The sequence below is a fragment of the Chanos chanos genome, chromosome 16 (assembly GCF_902362185.1).
Source record: "Chanos chanos chromosome 16, fChaCha1.1, whole genome shotgun sequence".
In the NCBI taxonomy this organism is placed as follows: domain Eukaryota; kingdom Metazoa; phylum Chordata; class Actinopteri; order Gonorynchiformes; family Chanidae; genus Chanos; species Chanos chanos.
In genome coordinates, this window is record NC_044510.1 from 1,389,721 (window position 1) to 1,409,365 (window position 19,645).

General features: G+C 41.9%; 1 protein-coding gene across 1 annotated transcript in view; it reads right to left on the minus strand.

Annotated features, from left to right (window-relative positions):
* The window catches only part of pdlim4 (PDZ and LIM domain 4), a 34,602-nt gene that overhangs the window by 13,122 nt on the left and 1,835 nt on the right, over positions 1 to 19,645 (minus strand). Inside the window, exons 2-3 of the mRNA XM_030793700.1 lie at positions 13,631 to 13,782; positions 4,624 to 4,702 (exon numbers count right to left, since the gene is read on the minus strand). Coding sequence (XP_030649560.1) covers positions 4,624 to 4,702; positions 13,631 to 13,782 — 231 coding nt within the window. The remainder of the gene's footprint in view (positions 1 to 4,623; positions 4,703 to 13,630; positions 13,783 to 19,645) is intronic.

Below are 19,645 nucleotides of genomic sequence, written 5' to 3' on the forward strand. Positions count from 1 at the left end.
TCTCACCACTCCGTAAGGACAAAACACCGTCCACATTTTTCCCCAATGAAAACATACTTAGATTTCCAGGAAAATTATCAGCTAATTGCTCATTTCTGTACCTGAGGCTAACTATTAGCCAAACAACCATTAAGTAGGATCACAGGTTCATGACCTGTTTCTTATTATCCCTCTGTCACAAGAGAGGTGAACTCTGTTCTGTCCTCCAGGCCTGAATTACCATAACCCTTCGAAAACACTAAATCTGAAACATACAGTTTCATGAAAACCAAGCAAAACAAAAGAAAACAAGACAAAACAACAAAAGCAAACAAAAAAAAAAACCCTGAAGCAATCGCGTGGGCTTTGTTATTACTTTTTCATTAACTGTGGCAAATGAGGACAAGTTGTGTGTAGAAAAACAGGAAAGGAAGGTGGAACTATTAAACTATTCTGTTAGTGATCACTACTGACTAAAAAAATTGTATGAATGACAATTTGAATTATTGTCTGATAAGGGACATTTGAGGGGTCTTGTTGTTTAACTTTATTTTACTGTAGAAAAATACAAACTATGTTATGGAAGAAAATGAGTAAATCTAACGTGACGTTTATTGTGCGAGTGTCATTAAAAGCTGGTTCATCATTCCTGACTGCTTTTGGGAGACAGACAACTTGTTCCATTCATAAAGGAGATACCATCTCATGCTGGCTCTCTGAGGTAACAAAAATTCCGAGTAATGAAAAAATTACGGTTCTCTGTTATGCGCTGAGCCGAACTGTCAAGAGTAATAAAAGGGCTCTGGGCTTGGCTGCGTCGGTACAGATGGGAATTGAGGTGATGTGTGTTCTCTCTGTACTGCCTTCCTATTGGTCCAGCCCAGAAGAAAAAGCCACAGTGGTCTTGCAAATGAAGAATGCATCTGCTGTTTAGACACTGAAGAAACACATGGGAAATGAAATAAGTATATTAATACAGTTTTTTAAGGGCTCTTGCCATGACTTGCAAATTCTGAGTGAGCATATAAAATGGATTCCCTGAGATAGTGAGGTTCCAAATACGCCAAAAGCCTTATTGGTTTTGACATAAGTGGGTAAGTATATCTGTCTGAAGAAAAAGACCACTGGCAACATGGTGAGAATATATGTCAAGGCAAATATGCAATTCGCTTACTTCTGTAACCCTGGTCGGCTGGGAAATGCAGCCAGACACAGCTCAGAGTATAAGAAAAAATGCTTGCATCTGATTTTCGTGTCTAACCAATGCCAGTAATAAGATTATGTGGTGGACCCTCATTCATTTGGTACGTACCTTTAACCTGCAGCAAGCATAACGTGATTCCGTGTTAAAAAAAAAAAAAAAAAAATCTAAACAGACTGTCCTCATTGATCACCCCATGTTCTGTCGTCCTTAAATAAGAGATTTCCCACTCTAGATAATTACTGGCTTCCCAGGTGCTCACACTGAAACGTGCCAGTATGGTGCATTTAAGCTGTAAATTAACACCTTCCTCACACTGGCGTCTGTCTAATTCACTGACACTACAAACTGACATTCCCACATACACATCAGTAAAGATTCTGGCATGTATGCAGAATAAACAATGGCATCACAAAATTCTGAAAGATAGATAGGATAGGATAGGATAAGATAAGATAAGATAAGATAAGATAAGATAGTTAATATAGATAAAATGAACATTTTTGTTAGGACAGGTTGCAGAGAGAGAGTGCATTCTCTTACTTTCCTTGAATAATTAATTTTGCAGAGCCACTCACCGAATCACGCTCAAAAAAGAAAGAAAAGAACATATCTTACACCTTGAGTCTTAATTTTGCATCTTAATAGGGTATCTGGCATTTCAATAACAACAGTCTCATCCAAACATTATGGCTATAGGTTGTGGGACATGTCCTGAATGGTCGAGACCTTTGTGATGTCACCGCTGAACCAGAGGCATCCTAAGAAGCTCTGAACAACAACTGTTTTTGCTAATGCATAGGAAGGATGAATTGTTTTTGGTAAAGCATAGGAAGGCTGAGTCCATCAGTGGGTAAAGTGCTTCCAGCGTAGAGATGAACTTCTCAAGGTCAGCAGGGTTATTGAGCTGCAGCTGTTCATCATATAAACCATCTCAAGACACAGCAGAAATGACCTGATGGCTGAGTGAGTGGGTTTTCACTCACTGGTTTCTTTTCTCTCTATCACTCTGCCCCTTTTTTGTAATGATGGTGATATGTTCCATTTCCTGCTATTACAGGAAGCCATGAAAAGGATGAGGCTCAATAAGTTTGTCATATCCTCCAAAACAGTCATGGAACTTGGAAGAATTCTCTGCCAAAACAAGGTCATGATTGGCAGCAGAAAAATTACCTTCCACTCTCTAACAATTAGTCAGAAACGAGGAAGGAGATCTTCTTGATTTTGCTGACCGCAACCACTGGAGTTCACCTTAGCCTGACAAGATTTCACCTTAGCCTCACAAGATTCCTTAGCATTGGTCACAATCATTATGTAAGCTAACAGCAGACAGATGTAGCCCACAATTAGTCCCCTGCCTTTGAAAGTGACCAATAGAGAGGAAAAGACACACATCCCTCCAAACATCAGCATGAGGTAACTTTTAGATTCAGTCCAGACTGATTCATCAGTGAGCTGAAGCAAGTAGATGAGTCCAACGGTAGGACAAAATCCTCGGTTAGCACAACACTCAAGAAATTTTCCACTTGGGGAAAAATATGGTCTCGATCTGTGACAGATCGTGAGAGATGGGAGGGAAGATAAACTCGCTGTCTGTTGGAAAAGACAAGCTTAGGAAAACCTGAAATAAAATAAAATAACAATAACAGTAACAATGGTTTTGTAAGGTAATTTACAATGTAAATGAAAGACTGGACCACCCAGTCTGACGAATCAACTGTTTGCTTTTTTAGGTGTCACCCCAGAAACCTGTGTTTACTGTATACCAGTAAGGGTCCTCACCGTGTAAACCAGAAAACATCTCATCACTTCTCTCTCACAGTCTAATCAATGATAAGTTGGACATCCCAAAGAAAATATTGGGGTGGATTTTTGTGAACGCGCTCCAAATGTCTTAGTGTGTTCTGAAATCTCCTGCTGTATCAAGACATTCCTTTGTACGTTTTTTCAACGATATCCTATGACACGAGAATTCAAACATCCCCACCTTAAGAATGGGAACAGAAATGAGGCGATTTAAAGCTCCCTGCAGCCTTGTTACGAGGACACAGTTCAGCTTTCCTCAGGTTGTGCATACATAGAGGCACAGATATCTGTCGCATTCCCTTGTTTTGGCGTGCGAAGCATTGCTCCCCTTGCTCTGGTTTGGTATTTCCTCACATTAATCAACACAAGACCTTGGGGGTCAGTTGATACTGTGATATACAATGTTCCTCTGAGCCACTGCAGGGAATCTGCACCTCCCATTGGTGGTTCTCTCTTGGTTGAACAGGGTTATCTGTCACCTCATTCATTACTGAGAGAACAGTATCATGACCAAAAACAAAACGCTCCTGTGTTCATCATAACTGATTGTGTGCTCATCTTGAGACGGGTAAAGGCAAGAAATAGAATCCTTCCAAATCAGCATTCCTTCACCCAGTCGCTGAAGATGACTCACTTTTGCCATTGAGCTATCTCACCTGATTTCAACTCCTTGAATGATAAAAACAAGCCTTCGGTTTGTTACATCAGCTACAATACTTATATGAAGAGTGCAGTAACAATAAAATTAGCACAGATCCAAGTTAATGCAGAAGTCAAATACAGCGCCTGTCAATCACAATAGCTAGTAACAGCTCTATGGAGGATTGAGCAATCCATAAACTGCTACTTTAGAGTCGCTTTTTATTATCACTTTGCTTCCAAATACCTGTATCTGCTGCTACCATTACAATGATGACCAATTCTTTTTACACAGGACAGACTAGATGGTCGGCCTCTTTTTCAGTGTAGTTATCGGATATAGAAAAGACAAAATAAAATCAGTGTCAATTATTACATGGCCATAAATTTCAATTAATAACTCTTTGGGTTTTCAACAATGATGGGATTATGAAATACAGGTTAGGTCATGGAGTGGTTTGTTAAGAACTCTTTGTATTTTGTGTTCATGTCTGATGACTGATGTATGCGTTACATTTCAAAAGTAAGCTTTAAAGCCTGTCTGCACTCACCCTTTCATAAAGCATTTCTGTACCCATTACTCATGCTCACGCATCTATGTTAAAATTCATTCAGAATGCATTACAGGATTTCAAAGTTTATTTGTCCAGTGGCTACTCCAATGTCACTAGATTACAGAGTTAAGACGCTGGTTTAGCTTCACTTCAGTCGGTCAACGTGACCGATCGCACGGCCATTTCTCATCTGTCTCAGATACTGTTTTGCTCGCTGAATGCTTGTTTACCTTTCATACATCAAGTCTTTAATATGCAAACCTCGTCATTCAGCACAGGCAATATTCACAAGCCAAACATAACCACTGTGCTGACATTTCAATATCGGTAAACAATTGAAAGCCGTGTCTTGTCTAAACGGCATGGGCCTGGGCAGTATAAACGGATATGAAGTACTGACAGCTATGTTTTATATACTGCATGTAAACACACATGGTTGAATACCTGTGACTCAGACCCTGAGTATGGGCTTGTTGTCTTGCAGTCTTCTAATACAGTTGGGGACCAGACTTTCTTTCCAGACCTGAAACGCAAAGCCAACAGTAAAAGTCAGATGAGTTGAAAATATTTTTTTTTCTTCTTATGTTTTTGTATTATTAATATGTTTTCCCTTTAAGAGATATTGTGTGGCCATGAAAGCCCATATCATTTGCTACTCATTGGTCATTCTTTACAACAGTTTGTAACTGTTCTTTAAGTCTGTTGCTATTGGCTAGTGTTCCCCTATATCATTGAGACCGTATCAGTATACGGTGTTAGTTAAAACACGATAACTTATAATTAAATATCATTAGTCATAAATAACACATTTGCCTGAAGCTGCCTGTCATTTATCAAAAAGCAGCCTGTAGCATTACATTAAGCTTGGAAGCATAAAAACCATTATCCTTGGCCAGAGAACAACATCAAACCTCTTGGTAACTATCCATTACTACGACTGGCTTACCAATGCATTTTGTGGTTCAAACGCTCCCATAGCTCAAACTACACAATAACTGCCATTTTCTGCTTTTAGTGGAGACATTTAAGCATGCATGACCCTAAACTGTCCATTTCTAACTGGTGTGGGTTTTGTCAAAGTCAGTCTCGCTTAGCCTGTCCCAGTTTGCAGAATAAAGTGGTGTCAACATTTAGGAGCAGTCCGTCAATTCCAGAGTCCACTGGCAACGGGGTTTTTACTGTAGGTCAATTACGTGTTTCATGTTTATATGTTTGGGTTTTATTAGGCGTCATTTGGGCGGGGTGAGCAGAGAGGACGGTTAAAGATTTTATGTGCCACATCTTTCCAGTTTATTTAATTCTTCAAAAAATAACTTCCACTTTAAGCGTCGTAACTTTCCTCTCCTAACTTTTGGATGTGACTCTTTCTAGTGAGAGCAGGAACGAGATCCACGATTGCACTCTGGATTCCTGTGACGAGAAATATTAGGTCATGCACAGGTTACAAGTCAAGGGCCTTAAATCAATACCAGCAAACATCAAAATTCACCAGACCATGACATTCCTTAACTAATTTGGAAAATTTTTAAAGATTGCTTGTGCGTAGAGAACATGGCCCATATCCCGGGATTATGTTACCAAAGACCGGGAAAAAATGACAACGGAGGGGGAGGTTTGCGGGATGATTGTGGAATTCCTGACAAGTTATGAACATGTGTTGAGAGGGACAAGCAGTATGACCACTCGCTATTCAGTGGGTAAGTTTCCAGCCTCAGAAAGGTCGTAGCGATGACATCACATTTGGCCAACTGGCCAGTCGCTTAGAAACCACAAAAGCAGCATCTGTGAAGCACAAAAAGCCTTCGTCATCCTCCTCCTCGTCTCCATCTGCTGCCAGTGTCTCTCTCACACCTACGTCCCCATAGCGATCATGAAATCCGAGGCAACAAAGCGCCTCTGTTAGCCTTTTGCTGGTGTCAACTTCAAAAGTCACTCCAAATTCAGCTGGGCCTACCAGCAGTCAGGGCAAGAGAATACCTCAGTAATGAAGAGAAAGGTGTTTGTGTCAAAGCATCTGTATTCACACAAACACACACACACACACACACGTAACCCTGATTTTCAGCTTTTTAGCTCCAGTAGTCTACTCAGTCAGTTGAAGGAGAAAGTGGACTCGTAGACCAAGGTATAAACTGAGAGTCTGGCTGAGAAAGAACTGCTGTCTTTCACTCCTCTCTCTCTCTTTCTCACACACACACACACACACACACACACACACACACACACACACACAACTGCTGTCACACACTGTTTTTCTAAAGGATTTTCTATAAACTGTTTTCAACTGCCAGGGCCACAGACCTCACTGAAGGGCACGGCGGAAACCGAACTTTTCTCCATATTGCACATCTGAATGCCTTCAATTAAGGCGGCTCCCAACAACAAACAAAAGCCCCTTTGTAAACAACATAGTTCAAACACAGGCCCAAAAGAGGACACTTTCCCATCCATAAAGTCACAACACAGCAACAGAGGATCTCAGTAAGAGGACACAGCGGTGCACTGACAAACTGATCTAAACACGTCCTGCTGAAAGGGTGGAAAACAGCGCACACAGATGGAGTAAACAGATGCTCAGTGTTCTAACAGATACAGAATACTCAACAATACATCTTATTGTTTTGCCTTTCTCCTACTTCTTCCATATGGTCACCCGACAGTGAGTCAATGAACGATAAAAAGGGACTGTGTGTGATACAAAGTAGTACTGAGACAAAGTAGAGTTTTTCCATCTCCCACCTCTCTCTTTCTCTCTCTCTATCTATCTTTAACTCTCCCTCTCTCTCTCTTATTAATGGTGTATGTCTAAGTCTACCGCAGGGCCGTGGATCTCTGTTGAACATCATTTTTATGTGCTGGCTTATAATGTTTTGTTCTTCAAACAGAAACTGGGTTTGGAAGGGCTGTGGTTTGAGCCGGTGAAGAGAGAGGTCTTGAATTAAATTGGTAATGGTGTATAAAAAAACAGTTAATTTTATATATGAGTCTGAACCCAAATTGTTCAGTGCTCAAACATTGTCATTTATTAGTTGAAACGAAGGATTTTTTCTCTCTCTCTCTCTGTAATTTAACTGAAAAACAGCGGATGAAAAACTGCAGACGCGATCCTCCCCGTTTTAAAAGAGGTGATATTCCTCATTTTTCGCCAATATTTCTCTTGGAAATAAACACAGGCCATCACGCCATCCTTATTTTACTTTATTATCATAACAGGATTATGCAACGACTCCCTGATCATATTTTGTCTCTCTAATAGGTAATGATGAATGCTTTCCTTCCTGTCTGATCGTTCCTTCCCGTCTGATCTTCGGGCTGCTTTTCCTGATCCAGAGGACGTGATGTCTCACGATCGTGGTTTATTCTTTCTGTTTCTGTTGGCTGACTTCTCAGAGATCTCGAGAAATGAATGTATACTGCTCGGAGAAAAAAAAAAAAGCTGGAATTTCTGGGGCTGTGTGACTCAGCTCTCCACTCTAGAAAACAGAATGTGAAAAAGTTTGTGGCTGTTTAACTTTGGCCACATGGGCATACTTTCATTAACACATCATAAATCACAGGTAATTACAGACACAGACACGAACCTTTTATTGGAAGAGAAGAAATGCCGGCTATGAGGCAGGCGATAGCAAAACTACCGCAACACACATGTTAAATGTTCCGCATACACTAAAACTTCGTCTGACAATAAATCGTTTGGAATTTATAAAAGCCTTAAAGCAATTTGCCGTGCGGTACATGTCGGTACATGTACAGACATGTACCTGTCTGTCTATGCCTACAGACAATCTATGTTTCTCTACTTTATTTCCGAGGGCCATGGGAGCATACTCTATGGCCAGTCAGTTTCAGCTGACTTTAGACAGAACCCCATGACAGCTTATAAGCTACATCTGCTGGGTCAAAACTCAAGCACTAGTCAGACTCCGAGGCGCATTTGAGTAATACTAATAGCCGTTAATGACCAGAGGTGAAGGAGTTTATCAGTAAATCCCTGTCTCTGAACGGGCAAACATCAACGCTAGCTATTCGGCTGCCGTCTCCCTCCTGCCCTCCCAGATCCTTTGATAGTCTTTTACAAGCACGGAGCAAAGAGCCTAAAGAGGAGGAGGGAGGTCTTTCTTTCCTTTGTTCTGTCTCTCTCTCTCTCTCTCTCTCTTTCCCTCTCTCCTCCAGAAACCTTGCATTCAAGCCCCATCCTCACAAGCCATTCCTTATGTCTGACTCACCGGCTACTCAGAGGATCTAGAGAATGCCTCCCTCCTCCCGTTCTCTCTCTCTCTCTTTTTCTTTTCACCCTTTTCCCTTTTGCACTCATGGCCTGCGTCTGACGACTCACTTGGCTCTAACCAGCCGCTTCAGCGGGGCCCTTTCCGACAGCCACAAATCACCTGGGCCTGTCTCACACCTGGACGTGAAGGGCAATGAGATTCGTCACAGCTGCTCCATGTCTCCACGTGGACTCAGAGGGTTGTGCCGAACCCTTTTTTTTTTTGGGATGGAGCTGACACTAACATGAACTTGGAACACAGCCAACTACACAATGGAGTCTCCAAGCACAATGTGTCTTTTGATGTTGTGGCCAGAAGTACAAAGAACAGACAAAGACACAGAGCATGAGGTGTGCTGACTAACATGTTGACGATAAATTTTCATTGGTTACCCTCTTGAAAGTAAACAATTTATAGATATATTTTCCTTTTTTTTCCCTTTATGAGTCCCACAGTGTAGAAATAGATTCTGGTCACACATGGTACAAATCCAGAGCAGAAAATGTTAAAAGATGCACATATTTATGTACTAATTGTACAACTGTAAACGTGCGATTGATATGTTAGTACATGCCTGTCAACTTTTGTTCTAACAAAACAAAAATGATGCAGATTGAATGAATGAAATATGACAAAATATATCGCTAAATCAGAAGGAGGTGGTAACAGGAACATGGGCTTCACGAGGACTCAGTGGTTCGCACTGTTGCCTCACAGCAAGAAGGCCCTGGGTTCGAATCCCAGCCATCCCAGGTCTTTTCGGTGTGGAGTTTGCATGTTTGCCCCGTGTTTGTGGGTTTCCTCCGGGTGCTCCGGTTTCCTCCCACCACAAAGACATGCATGCTAGGATTAGTACTCCTGTCAGTGACCTTGACCAGGGCACCGGCAAAAAGACCTGGAGTCAGTCCCTGGCCCTGGCTCATAGTGCGTGTGCTCACTTCTCTCGTGTGTGTGTGTGCTCACTGGTGTAAAGATGGGTTAAATGCAGAGGCTGCATCTCACTGCTCAGTGTGTGTGTGTGACAATTAAAGTACTTCTATTTCATGGTTGGTGTTGACCAGCATGCTCCAAGCCAAAGAGTCAAAGAGTGCTCCAAGTCTGTTTCCTCCTTATGAGTTTCTCTCTAAGCAGTTTGTCTACGCTCTCTGTTCATTAATATGTTATTTATACATTTATGAATAGACTCTGGAATATCTATACATAATACATACATCACATCTCTGATGAGGGCCTCACTGTAGTTTTCTTGTTTGTAATTTATCACCAAATGCTTTGCTGCCTTTGCAGTTTAGGTTTGTTGAAAATGTGTGTGATCATATGTTTGTTTAGAGTCAACAGAATGAAACCACAGACCTCCCTGTCTTTGACTGTGGCGCTGCTATATTTTACAGCACAGGGGGCAAAAGTCCACGGATCCCAAAGCTCGCTGCTCTGCGGCTTATTGTTTCTGGGACTGGCTTTGATCGCTCTCCCGAAATGACGACATATTTTAGCAAAAGGCACAGGCGAAATGAGAAGGTGTGGATATATTTTTTTTCCCCACCAACATTCTGAGTTAGACACATTCAGATCAAAGCCTGTTGCCAATAACATTACAATTCTAAAAGAAAGGGATGCAGGTCCTTTTATTTTCCTTCCTCTGAACATCTTGTTGTTCTAACTTTTAAGAAGACTGAGGGCATGTCTGGACCGTATGTGACACAACCTGAAATACTGCAACTGGTGATCTAAGCCTTAGCTTTAAAAAGTGATTCACTCAAAGCCGTCTATTTAGCCGACGAGTTAAAAGCAATGTTGTGGGCGAAAAGTGGGACAGGCGGTCGGCAATTTGTCTAGAATCTGACTGAATAATTTCACGCCAAAGAAAAGAAGTTTTGAGTTCATTTGAAATAATTTCACAGTTAGATGTCGGCGCATGATGTGATTGTGGGACAGAATGTGAAGGCTGTGCTGAAAAGGGACGCTGGGATGGCCGAACATGGACCGTAATGTGTGTCCAGTATATCCCTCATCACTCCTTTTCCAGTGACGCCGTATCAGTTAAGACAAATAGAGCTGTAACAATTCCAAATGTTACAAATGTTACAGTCAGTTGGCTGAGAAATAATTGCGATTAACAATATAATTGTCTCTTTCGGTGAAATTTTAAAAATATTTATTTGTTTATTTACTATTTTTCAAACAAATTAATGTTTTGAATGAATCCCAGGACACATCCTTTGGTTATTTCACTGTTACGTGACCCAGACAATATAATAACACAAGTACACAGCCTATGAAGTAAACCACGCCTCTTTATTATCATAAAACATTGTGTTTTTTGTTTGATAGCAGGCTGGCAGTCCAATCCCCCTATCCCCCTGCTCCCCAAATGACCGACTGTCCAATCGTAGTTTAGCTGAATTCAGGTGGGCTTGCAGACTCCCCATATTTTGACTGGACCAACAGGACAGTGTCAAGCGATTTTTTTTTACCAACACTAAATGAAAACCAAACGTGTATCAGTTTAATGTTGTGAGCATTTCTCAACGGTACAACACCACTTCTCACGAAACTGCCCTATTCTGTTTGGAACGTTCAAAAGACAGCTTGACTTTGTAACTGTAACTCAATGTGGGCGGGGCATCCTCTGATAGGACAGCCACTGTTCCGTCACGCTACAGTGTGCACGCAGGCATTGGAAACATGTTTGATGGATACAAACAAAAGTGTGACCGTGCTTTGACCCATCTCATTAATAAAAAAAAAAAAAAAAAAAAAGCTTTAACCGCGGTTCAACAAAGAAACCGCGATCACGTCAGACAATCGCGGTCAGACAATGATGAAATAATTGTCACGAGCCTAAAGGCAAATGCATGAATGTGCGATGTCGTCATGAGATGCATACCTATTACCTTTGACTTGACTGTGGAACTGACTGATAACCATGGTCAGGCTATCAGAGGAAAATATGCATATTTTCATGTAGGATGTATAAAGTCCCAGGTCAGTGCTAAACTATGATACGTGGTCTGTGTGATTGAATTTCCAGCTGCAGACACTGTAGAGTGGAATCAGGACCTATTCCTCTCTCTCTCTCTCTCTCTCTGTCTCTCTCTCCCTCTCTCTCCCTCTCTCTCTCTCTCCCTCTCTCTCTCTTCACCACTGTACTTGGACGAGTGTCTGAGCAGGCAAACAGCTCAAACGGAGATGAAAATGGTACTTATCTTTGCAGCACCGCCTCTTCAATTTGAGAACACAGTAAAAGAAAAATGACTAGTGACTGCCAAAGGTCACATACCAACAGATAGCAGGACGTGTGTTTTGCATTTCCAGTGGCGTCAGGTGACCCTGTTTTTCGAAACGATATCGTGCAAAGCCACAAAGCAGAGATACAGCAGTGGCTAATCTTAAATACAAACAAGAATCAGACCACAAAGCTCTCCCCTGCTCAAACTGTTAATAGTCCAATTCTAGTTCATTAAAGTGGGTGTGTCACACAATATTACACACTTCAGAGTGCGAAGTGAGATCATTGAAAAACAAAAAAACAAGAACTAGGCCTTCAACATTAACGACGCAGCACTAATTCCACAGGCTTGGATTGAAAAGAGGCCAGCTTTGGGATTCCCATAGGAAACACCCCCCCCCCCCCCCCCCCCCCCCTTATAGTGTGGTTCATGAGAGCCGTGGAGTTCCCTGCCCCCCGGCCCAGCTCACGCTCCGTGTATCCTTAAATAAATTTAGAGCTCCTGTGTGGCTCAGCCACTCCACGTCGGGCCTGATGTACGAGGAGGCCTTCCCAGGAGGCCAGGTTTTCACAGTGTACAATGGGGAGCAGCTCCCTCTGAAAACACACACCAAATATGGACTCGCTCGCAACTCGGGGAGGAATACACATCTAATCCTTATCTGTAGATCTTACTTAATGCTGGAGATGAGTTTTCAAGAAATGGTTTATCTGTGATTTAAATTTCCACTGAAAACATTTTCCCCCTTTGGTGAGGAGGAGGAGGGAGCAGTTCAGGAAGCTCCTCAATTCACTACCCAAATTGGAATGTGATGTTACCATGTCAGACTTTCATGGAATTGGTAGTTTGTTTGTTTTTTCCATTTGAAATGCAGCAGACTAATGTGCTAAATTATTTCTGGTGGATTTTGGGATTTCAGTTGCATGTAACACATTGCTCTCTCACTCTCTCTCTCTCTCTCTCTCTCTCCCTCCCATGGAAAGCCAGTTATTCTTAGTGTTGCTCAGAATTTTGTGCCAGCATAACTAGTTGGGGAAGAAAAATCTCTACCAATGTGCTGAGTAGTTATTTCACCACACTCCATTTCCAAATCATTTCATGCCAGTCAGTCTGTGTCCAACAGAAATTAAGCTAATGCTAAAAATGGTATTCCACCAGCTTTACCGTGATGTTCATAATCAAAGATAAAATTATAAGTAGAACTGCAATCCCAAGCCTTAGACAGAGAGAGTAATGGTTGGTGAGAGAGCAGCTCTGGTCATGGGTACCAGGTGGGTATAGCCCGTGAAACTGGCTCCACAGGTTAGGACTCAGGGCTATATCCACGTTCAGGTTAGTAGCATTACTTTGCTAGCAGGATGATGACATGATTAATTTGCTGTACGATAGCTGCTGTTATAATATTAAGGTAAAACATGTAAGTCAGGCAGATAAATGTGTATTAACTCACTTCCTTCTACTCGTCTGTGAAATGACACCAGTGTTTTCTAAACGCGATGAGAGCGTCAGGTGATGCTCGTCAGATGATGTCTGGCTTTGCTTCAGCACCGGAGGCTGTTACACAGAGAGAGCGGCAGTGAAGGACAGCGCGGCTCTGTTTGAGGTGCCTGTTCATTACCAGGACAAGCTGCTCTGTGTATGCTTTGCCACGAAAGAGAGCCGCGGTTACGGCGGTACCTGGTCCCTATTAAGACGAGCTGTTCTGTGCATGCTTTGGTTTGAGAGGGGACAGGGTTTGGTGTTTGTGAGAACAGCGGTTGCCGTGGTACCTGCTGATTGCTAGGACGAGCTGTTCTGTGCATGTTTTGGTTTGAGAGAGGACAGGGTTTGGTGTTTGTGAGAACAGCGGTTGCCGTGGTACCTGCTGATTGCTAGGACGAGCTGTTCTGTGCATGTTTTGGTTTGAGAGAGGACAGGGTTTGGTGTTTGTGAGAACAGCGGTTGCCGTGGTACCTGCTGATTGCTAGGACGAGCTGTTCTGTGCATGCTTTGATGCGGTTCTGGGCTTCCATGTGCGTCATGCTCTCTGTGCTGTCTCCATTGATGGCCAGGATGGTGTCTCCCGGGCACAGGTCCCCGAGCGCTGCCTTACTTCCAGGTGTTATCTAAAAAAAGGCAAACAAAGGCAAGGTTAAAATAAGGAGTGTCACTCCCTGACAGCCAGGTGAGCCTGGAACGTGCAGGCCAAAACAAACAAACAAACAAACAAACAAACATCACATCTGATGAACCAGAAGGAGTGACCCATTTAAGGGTAGTCTGCCTGAACAAATAAGAGACTGTGTGTCAAATAACAGAGAGATGGGTTTGAAACATGTTTGAAAATGACTGCGGTAGCACACAAAAACACGTAAGAGCTGAAGATTTCAGAATCTTAGGTTGAAGTACGAGGTAGTGGAATATTGCCGCACATCTGACAGTGAGTGTACTACTTCAGGAACAGGAGGTCGTTTTTAAGATGCGGAAACATTTTTCTTCTGACTAGCGGCCTTGAATTTGTTCAGGTTTAACAGGCCGTTCTGAGTGTGGAGTGTGAGTGATGGAGAGCAGGATTGTGTCTGCAGGACTTCACAGCTGATCCATGCCAGCTTTACTCCGGCCCAGAGGGACCCTCGGTGTCACCAGGGACATCTCACCTTTCCCTTGTTTGCACATGAGAACAATTTTCCATAATTATGTCCCAAACCCCTCACCAAACACACACACACACACACCCCCACATGCACCCACACACACACACACGCACTCACACACACACACACACACACATACACACAGTCCATTCGCTCTCCTGGCTCTGTCAGAGCCTCCAAGCATCTGGAACTGACTAACTGAGGCTAAGAGGAATTAGGGTCAGTTCAGTAACCATGCCCATTTTGGAAAGGTTAACCGTCAAAAGATTTTTTTGTTCCAGAGTTTCAGACTGCATAAATTCTAAAACGTAAAAGCATATCCTCAAATCAGCAGAAACAGAGAGCCCTCAAAATCTCTCTGTGGGTTCTGAAAAAGTCAGGTTAAAGAGTAATGATTTTTTATTCAAATTTCTCTTTTCTTTTTTTTTTTTTTTTCTGCCTTCTTTCATTATCTGTCGTCTCTCTCACTGGGGGTTTTACTGAGGACTGTATCACATTTCCACTGAATCGTGTAAGACGGTGACCACAGAGAGAACGCTTAGCTTTCCCAGGGATCTCCCTGGCCCACTTCAGCATTTCTGTGCCAATCACATAAAGTATTTTTATTCTAACCTCAAAGTGCAGTGTAAGTGTGTCTGAAAACAAGATTCTGATATAGGCTATTCTCAACAAATTACATCTGATCCCAAAAACGCTGTGTAAAACCTTCATAAACAGCAGCCAATCAGCTGTGTACAACGGCCCACTGAATGACAGGTACAGAGGGTAAAGGTTTCATTCTTAAAATAGTCTTGGATTGTCCTTTGCCAAATTAACCTACATTACGCTTGACAAACTGAGAGCTTAATAATCACACAGCATTCTAAAGGTCTCTTTCAGTTTGTCTTATTGTTAACTCTTGCACTGGCCCAGTATTCCCGAGGGGAAGCCACTGAGTGTGAGGCTGGAGTTTGAAAACAGAGAGCTGCTTTGTGAGCTGTTTGGTTTGGTCATGGCCCACTGCAGGTTCTACTTTTACTGTGGGACTTATTCCTCAAGAGCTTAGACTGAAAAGCCTTTCAGACCTCATTCACTGGGCTGTGTCCTAAACAAGTTTTAATTAGACACACACACACACACACTCACACACACATGATGAATGACTCTGGAGGTTATAGAGTCAGTAAAAAAAGACTCTCATCCTGCCCTGTAATTCAGCCTAGTTTATGTTACATGGTAAGGTAAAAACTCAGGCATACGTGACATTCTATATCAGTACGCTGGCTGTATACATAGGGTTATATAATGAAGCCAACGACATAACTATATTTCTGAGAATATTACGCAGGTTCAGGGGTGATGCTAGTTCAAATAATACCTTCTACAGAACAAATATGATAACATGAATTTACTGCAAACTCTGTTGCCAACGTAGAGCTGTTGACATTATGGAGGGACAGACAGCATTATCTTTTATGGCCGAAAGCTTCCAGATACATTGTAAATGTTGCCACTGTGAGATTGAACTCAGTAGCAGAAATTATAACCTGTGAAGCAGAACTTAAGTGACTAAACCTGACTTTCATTAGAAAGGTTCTGTGGTAAAAAGAAAAGAAAACTACTCCGTTCTAATCTATCCACTCAGGAAGCATATGAACCATTCAGTAGATAGTATTTTACCCTTAGTCATTCTTCCACATAACCACATAAATGTTCAGTTAATCTTTGATTTCAAAACAAGAAGGCAGGCAGGCAGCCAGAAAATCATTAGGTGTATGTTTGTTAAAAAAAAAAACCAACCAAACAAAAAAAACAAGATTTGGATCGTTGGAATTTTGACAGTAGGGATAAAGTGTTCTGACGTGATACCAGCTAATTCCCTGTGTGCTCTTCATCGTTTGACTGGCCAGTTCTGAAAGCCGTTCTGATGTTAACACCGCACTGAACATAGTGCTGCACATTCAACAGCACTCTTTCATAACGGTGCTCTTTGTGTATTTGTTGACAGATTGAAACCACTGACATGATGCTTGAAAAGCTTCTGATAACTCGTTAAAAAATTTCTTTTGACACAAACATCGGAACAGAGGTCAAAAACAGCACAAATATGCATGTGACATTAAAAACTGTGCAGCTGTGCAATTAATACAACAGTTTTCTTTTTAATCCATACATTTACATGAGTTCCTCTCTGCTTCATTGATTTTGAAAAGCACTTTGTCTTCAGTGTTAGATGCTTATAAGTTTAACCTCTTCATTCTGGCATAAAACTTGTATGCACTGCTACTCATGGAACAAAATCAAACAATGACAGAACAACAGGAAACAGTTTCACCCTTTCCACCTGTGCAATCAATATGTTTTACAGCAATGACTTAAAAATTGGATGGATAGCTTGATATACTGTCAGTGTTTTGACCACATTCACAGTTTCCATTTGACTAGCCGAAGGACCTTATGACAATGCATGCTAACGAGACTCTGCTTGGTGGTAGTTGTTTGTAGCAGCAGAAAACGGATTTAATTAGACGTGAAACATACTCCTCCAACATTTCCTTTAAGGTACTGTGTCTCTCAGCGGAAGCAAAAACAACAGCAGTATGTACACGCTACTACATCTCACACAGTCCTGTGTCACATGCCCATCGGGAACGTGAGGCAGTGACGCATACAAACCCAGAGGCTCCAACAAAAACACCACCCTAGCATCACTGGGCAGGCCCTGTCACTGCAAAGGGAAGGGGTAAAATGCCTAATGCTGTAAACTACCCCTGGAAGAGACAGACACTAAACGTGTGTGACAAACATGATTTATAAAGATAAGAACCCGTTTTTCTGGTCAGACACGTAATTTCTGAGAAAAGCTAAAGCAAAACAAATAAGAAGTAGTTCACTCCATTCACTCATGATGTGTGCATATAAGAATAAAACAAAACTGATAAAATATAAAAATAAAAATAACTGAGAAACATTTCTTTTTTTTTTTCAGCAGCGTTATTAGGGCAGGATGCTGACTGTGTGAAAAGGTGGCTGCAGACCACCTAAGACGATGGTTGTGAAAACTGTCTGACCTTGGCATTTTATTGTTCACTTGACATGGGGCAGCAAGGTTTCCTGTCAGGGAAACCCATTATCAGTCTGGACAACTGCTAAGAGAATGTGTGAGTTCTTCCCTTTCACACTAATTTAACAAGAGTTTACATCAGAACTGTCACTTTTGACAGATACCCACTAAATGCTTCAAAAACGCTCAAAGTGGATTCACAACTGCACCTTATTTTCCTCAGGTTATTTTGTCAGGGAAACTCTTGACAGGAGAATACATCATGTGTAGCAACAATGTCTTAAAACGAGTTCCTTGCCTAAGCACATGTAGAAGTGAGAAGTCAGGAGTCTTTTGTCTTAACACTCTGGGCATGTTTCATTATACAGTTGGTTTGATGTTGACTGCACAACTGAGATTCAAACAAGCAGTATGAAAGACGGTGATGTAATGTCCAGAAGAATGTCTGACTCCCAGAGTTCGGAGCTCACGGGGCTGTGTTTTCTGATGAATGTGGACGTGTTCCTTAACCTCCACTGACTCCGTGAGTGTTTGGGCTCACGAAATCTGAGAATGCTCACAGGAACCACAGTCTGGAGTGCAATCTTAGCAAGGACATGGATAGAAAATAGCTTCAACACTTCAAGACTGAGGTTTTCACCCTGGTAGACGGCTGTCCTGATTTAGAGAGCGGAGAAGATTTCTCAGTGAACACCAAAAGTGCTGCCTCAGCTCTCCACGTGCATGGTCGCACAACTGATCCTGAGATAGCAACGCATGTGTTTAGTCTGAGTTAGGCGGCCACTGAGTATGCATGGTTTGTCTCCAGCCACACGCTATCACAGCTGATTAAGTTTAACAAGGATCCTAAGGAACATCTGATCAGCAGATTGAATTTGGGCTTGACCAAGTCCTCCATCAGAGTGCTTCTCCACAAGGAGGGCTTGAAAGCCCCGAGATTAGAGGAACTCTCTCTCAGTTTATTGTAAATGACAAAAGCAAAGCATAACTGATGGGGGAGGTACCTCCTGTTGTATGGGCAGGGTGGGGGAGGGAGTGGGGGTTAAGGAACAAACAGGTTTTACTAGGGAATGCCCCAAATTTCCAGGACACTGCCAAACCATTTAAAACAGTATTTCTTACACTGCTGAAACCTCTAGGCGATTGATCTTATATATTTCCAGAAAGTGATTCTGGGCCAGGCACCACCTTGAAGTCCAATGCAAACTTCCATTCCAGCTCAGTTTATCAAAATATGCTGCTTCTATCATGAAATCACACATGACGGTTTCTAAGGCCCACTCTTATTGGACGAGTGGAACTGCAGGTCAGGTGGGCCTTTGGGTCCGGTTCAGTTCACTTAAAAACCACACCGTGCAGCATAAACCTTCCACATTTTCACATATCCAGCATCTTCATCATTTTAATAGTCACTTCATGTCAAAATGTAACAAAACTCAGTGTCTTTTATAAACATCCCAAAAATCACAAGCTTAATACATTTTGCATAAACACAATTCAATGGTTAAACAAATACAGCAAAATTTGCAAATAAATCACGCTTCACAAGCATGCTTTACAAATACAAACAAGATAAAAATCATGAACAAATAAATAAAGCATGGTTTGCAAATGCTATGTTATGGCAGCATTGTTGACAAATGTTTTTCTCACAAACTGAACAGGTTTTGCAAATGACTGCAACAGAACCCTGTGATAGAACCCTGCCAAAAGTCACATGACTCATAAACAGAGTGAATGGACCGTAATGCATTTGCAAAAGCCCTTTATTCATTTGGTATTGATTTTTTGTCCATATAAAACATGTTGCATTTGTTTGTGAAGCACGAAATATTTGTAAACACTGCTCCGTTTGCTTGATAGCTGTGTTGTGTATTGGCATAATGAACCGTGTATGTTTGCGGATTGTAGAGATGTTTGTGAATCATGTTGCATTTGTTCTGGGATGGATCTGTTCGCCTATGGGGGGTGGTGGAGGTGAGTAGGGGCCTCTGAAATGACATGCACTTATGCACAGTGCTCTTGCCAGTACTGACCTGAGGGACATGGGTCTGATGCTTGGTGATTTTATGTTAACTAGTGTCTCCAAGCTCAAACCCTCTTGTTTGCAAAAGGCATCAAACATCACAAGGCAACTCTGTTACTTTCCATTATGTTTGTAAACTATTATGTCCACTTCTTTTTGCTATCGGCAACCAAAAACCACAAATAGTTTCTGTTTGGGGGAGGTGTTAAGATAAAAAGGTATGCTTTTATGAGAACTTACGTGCAGTGCATACAGTGTAAAACCAT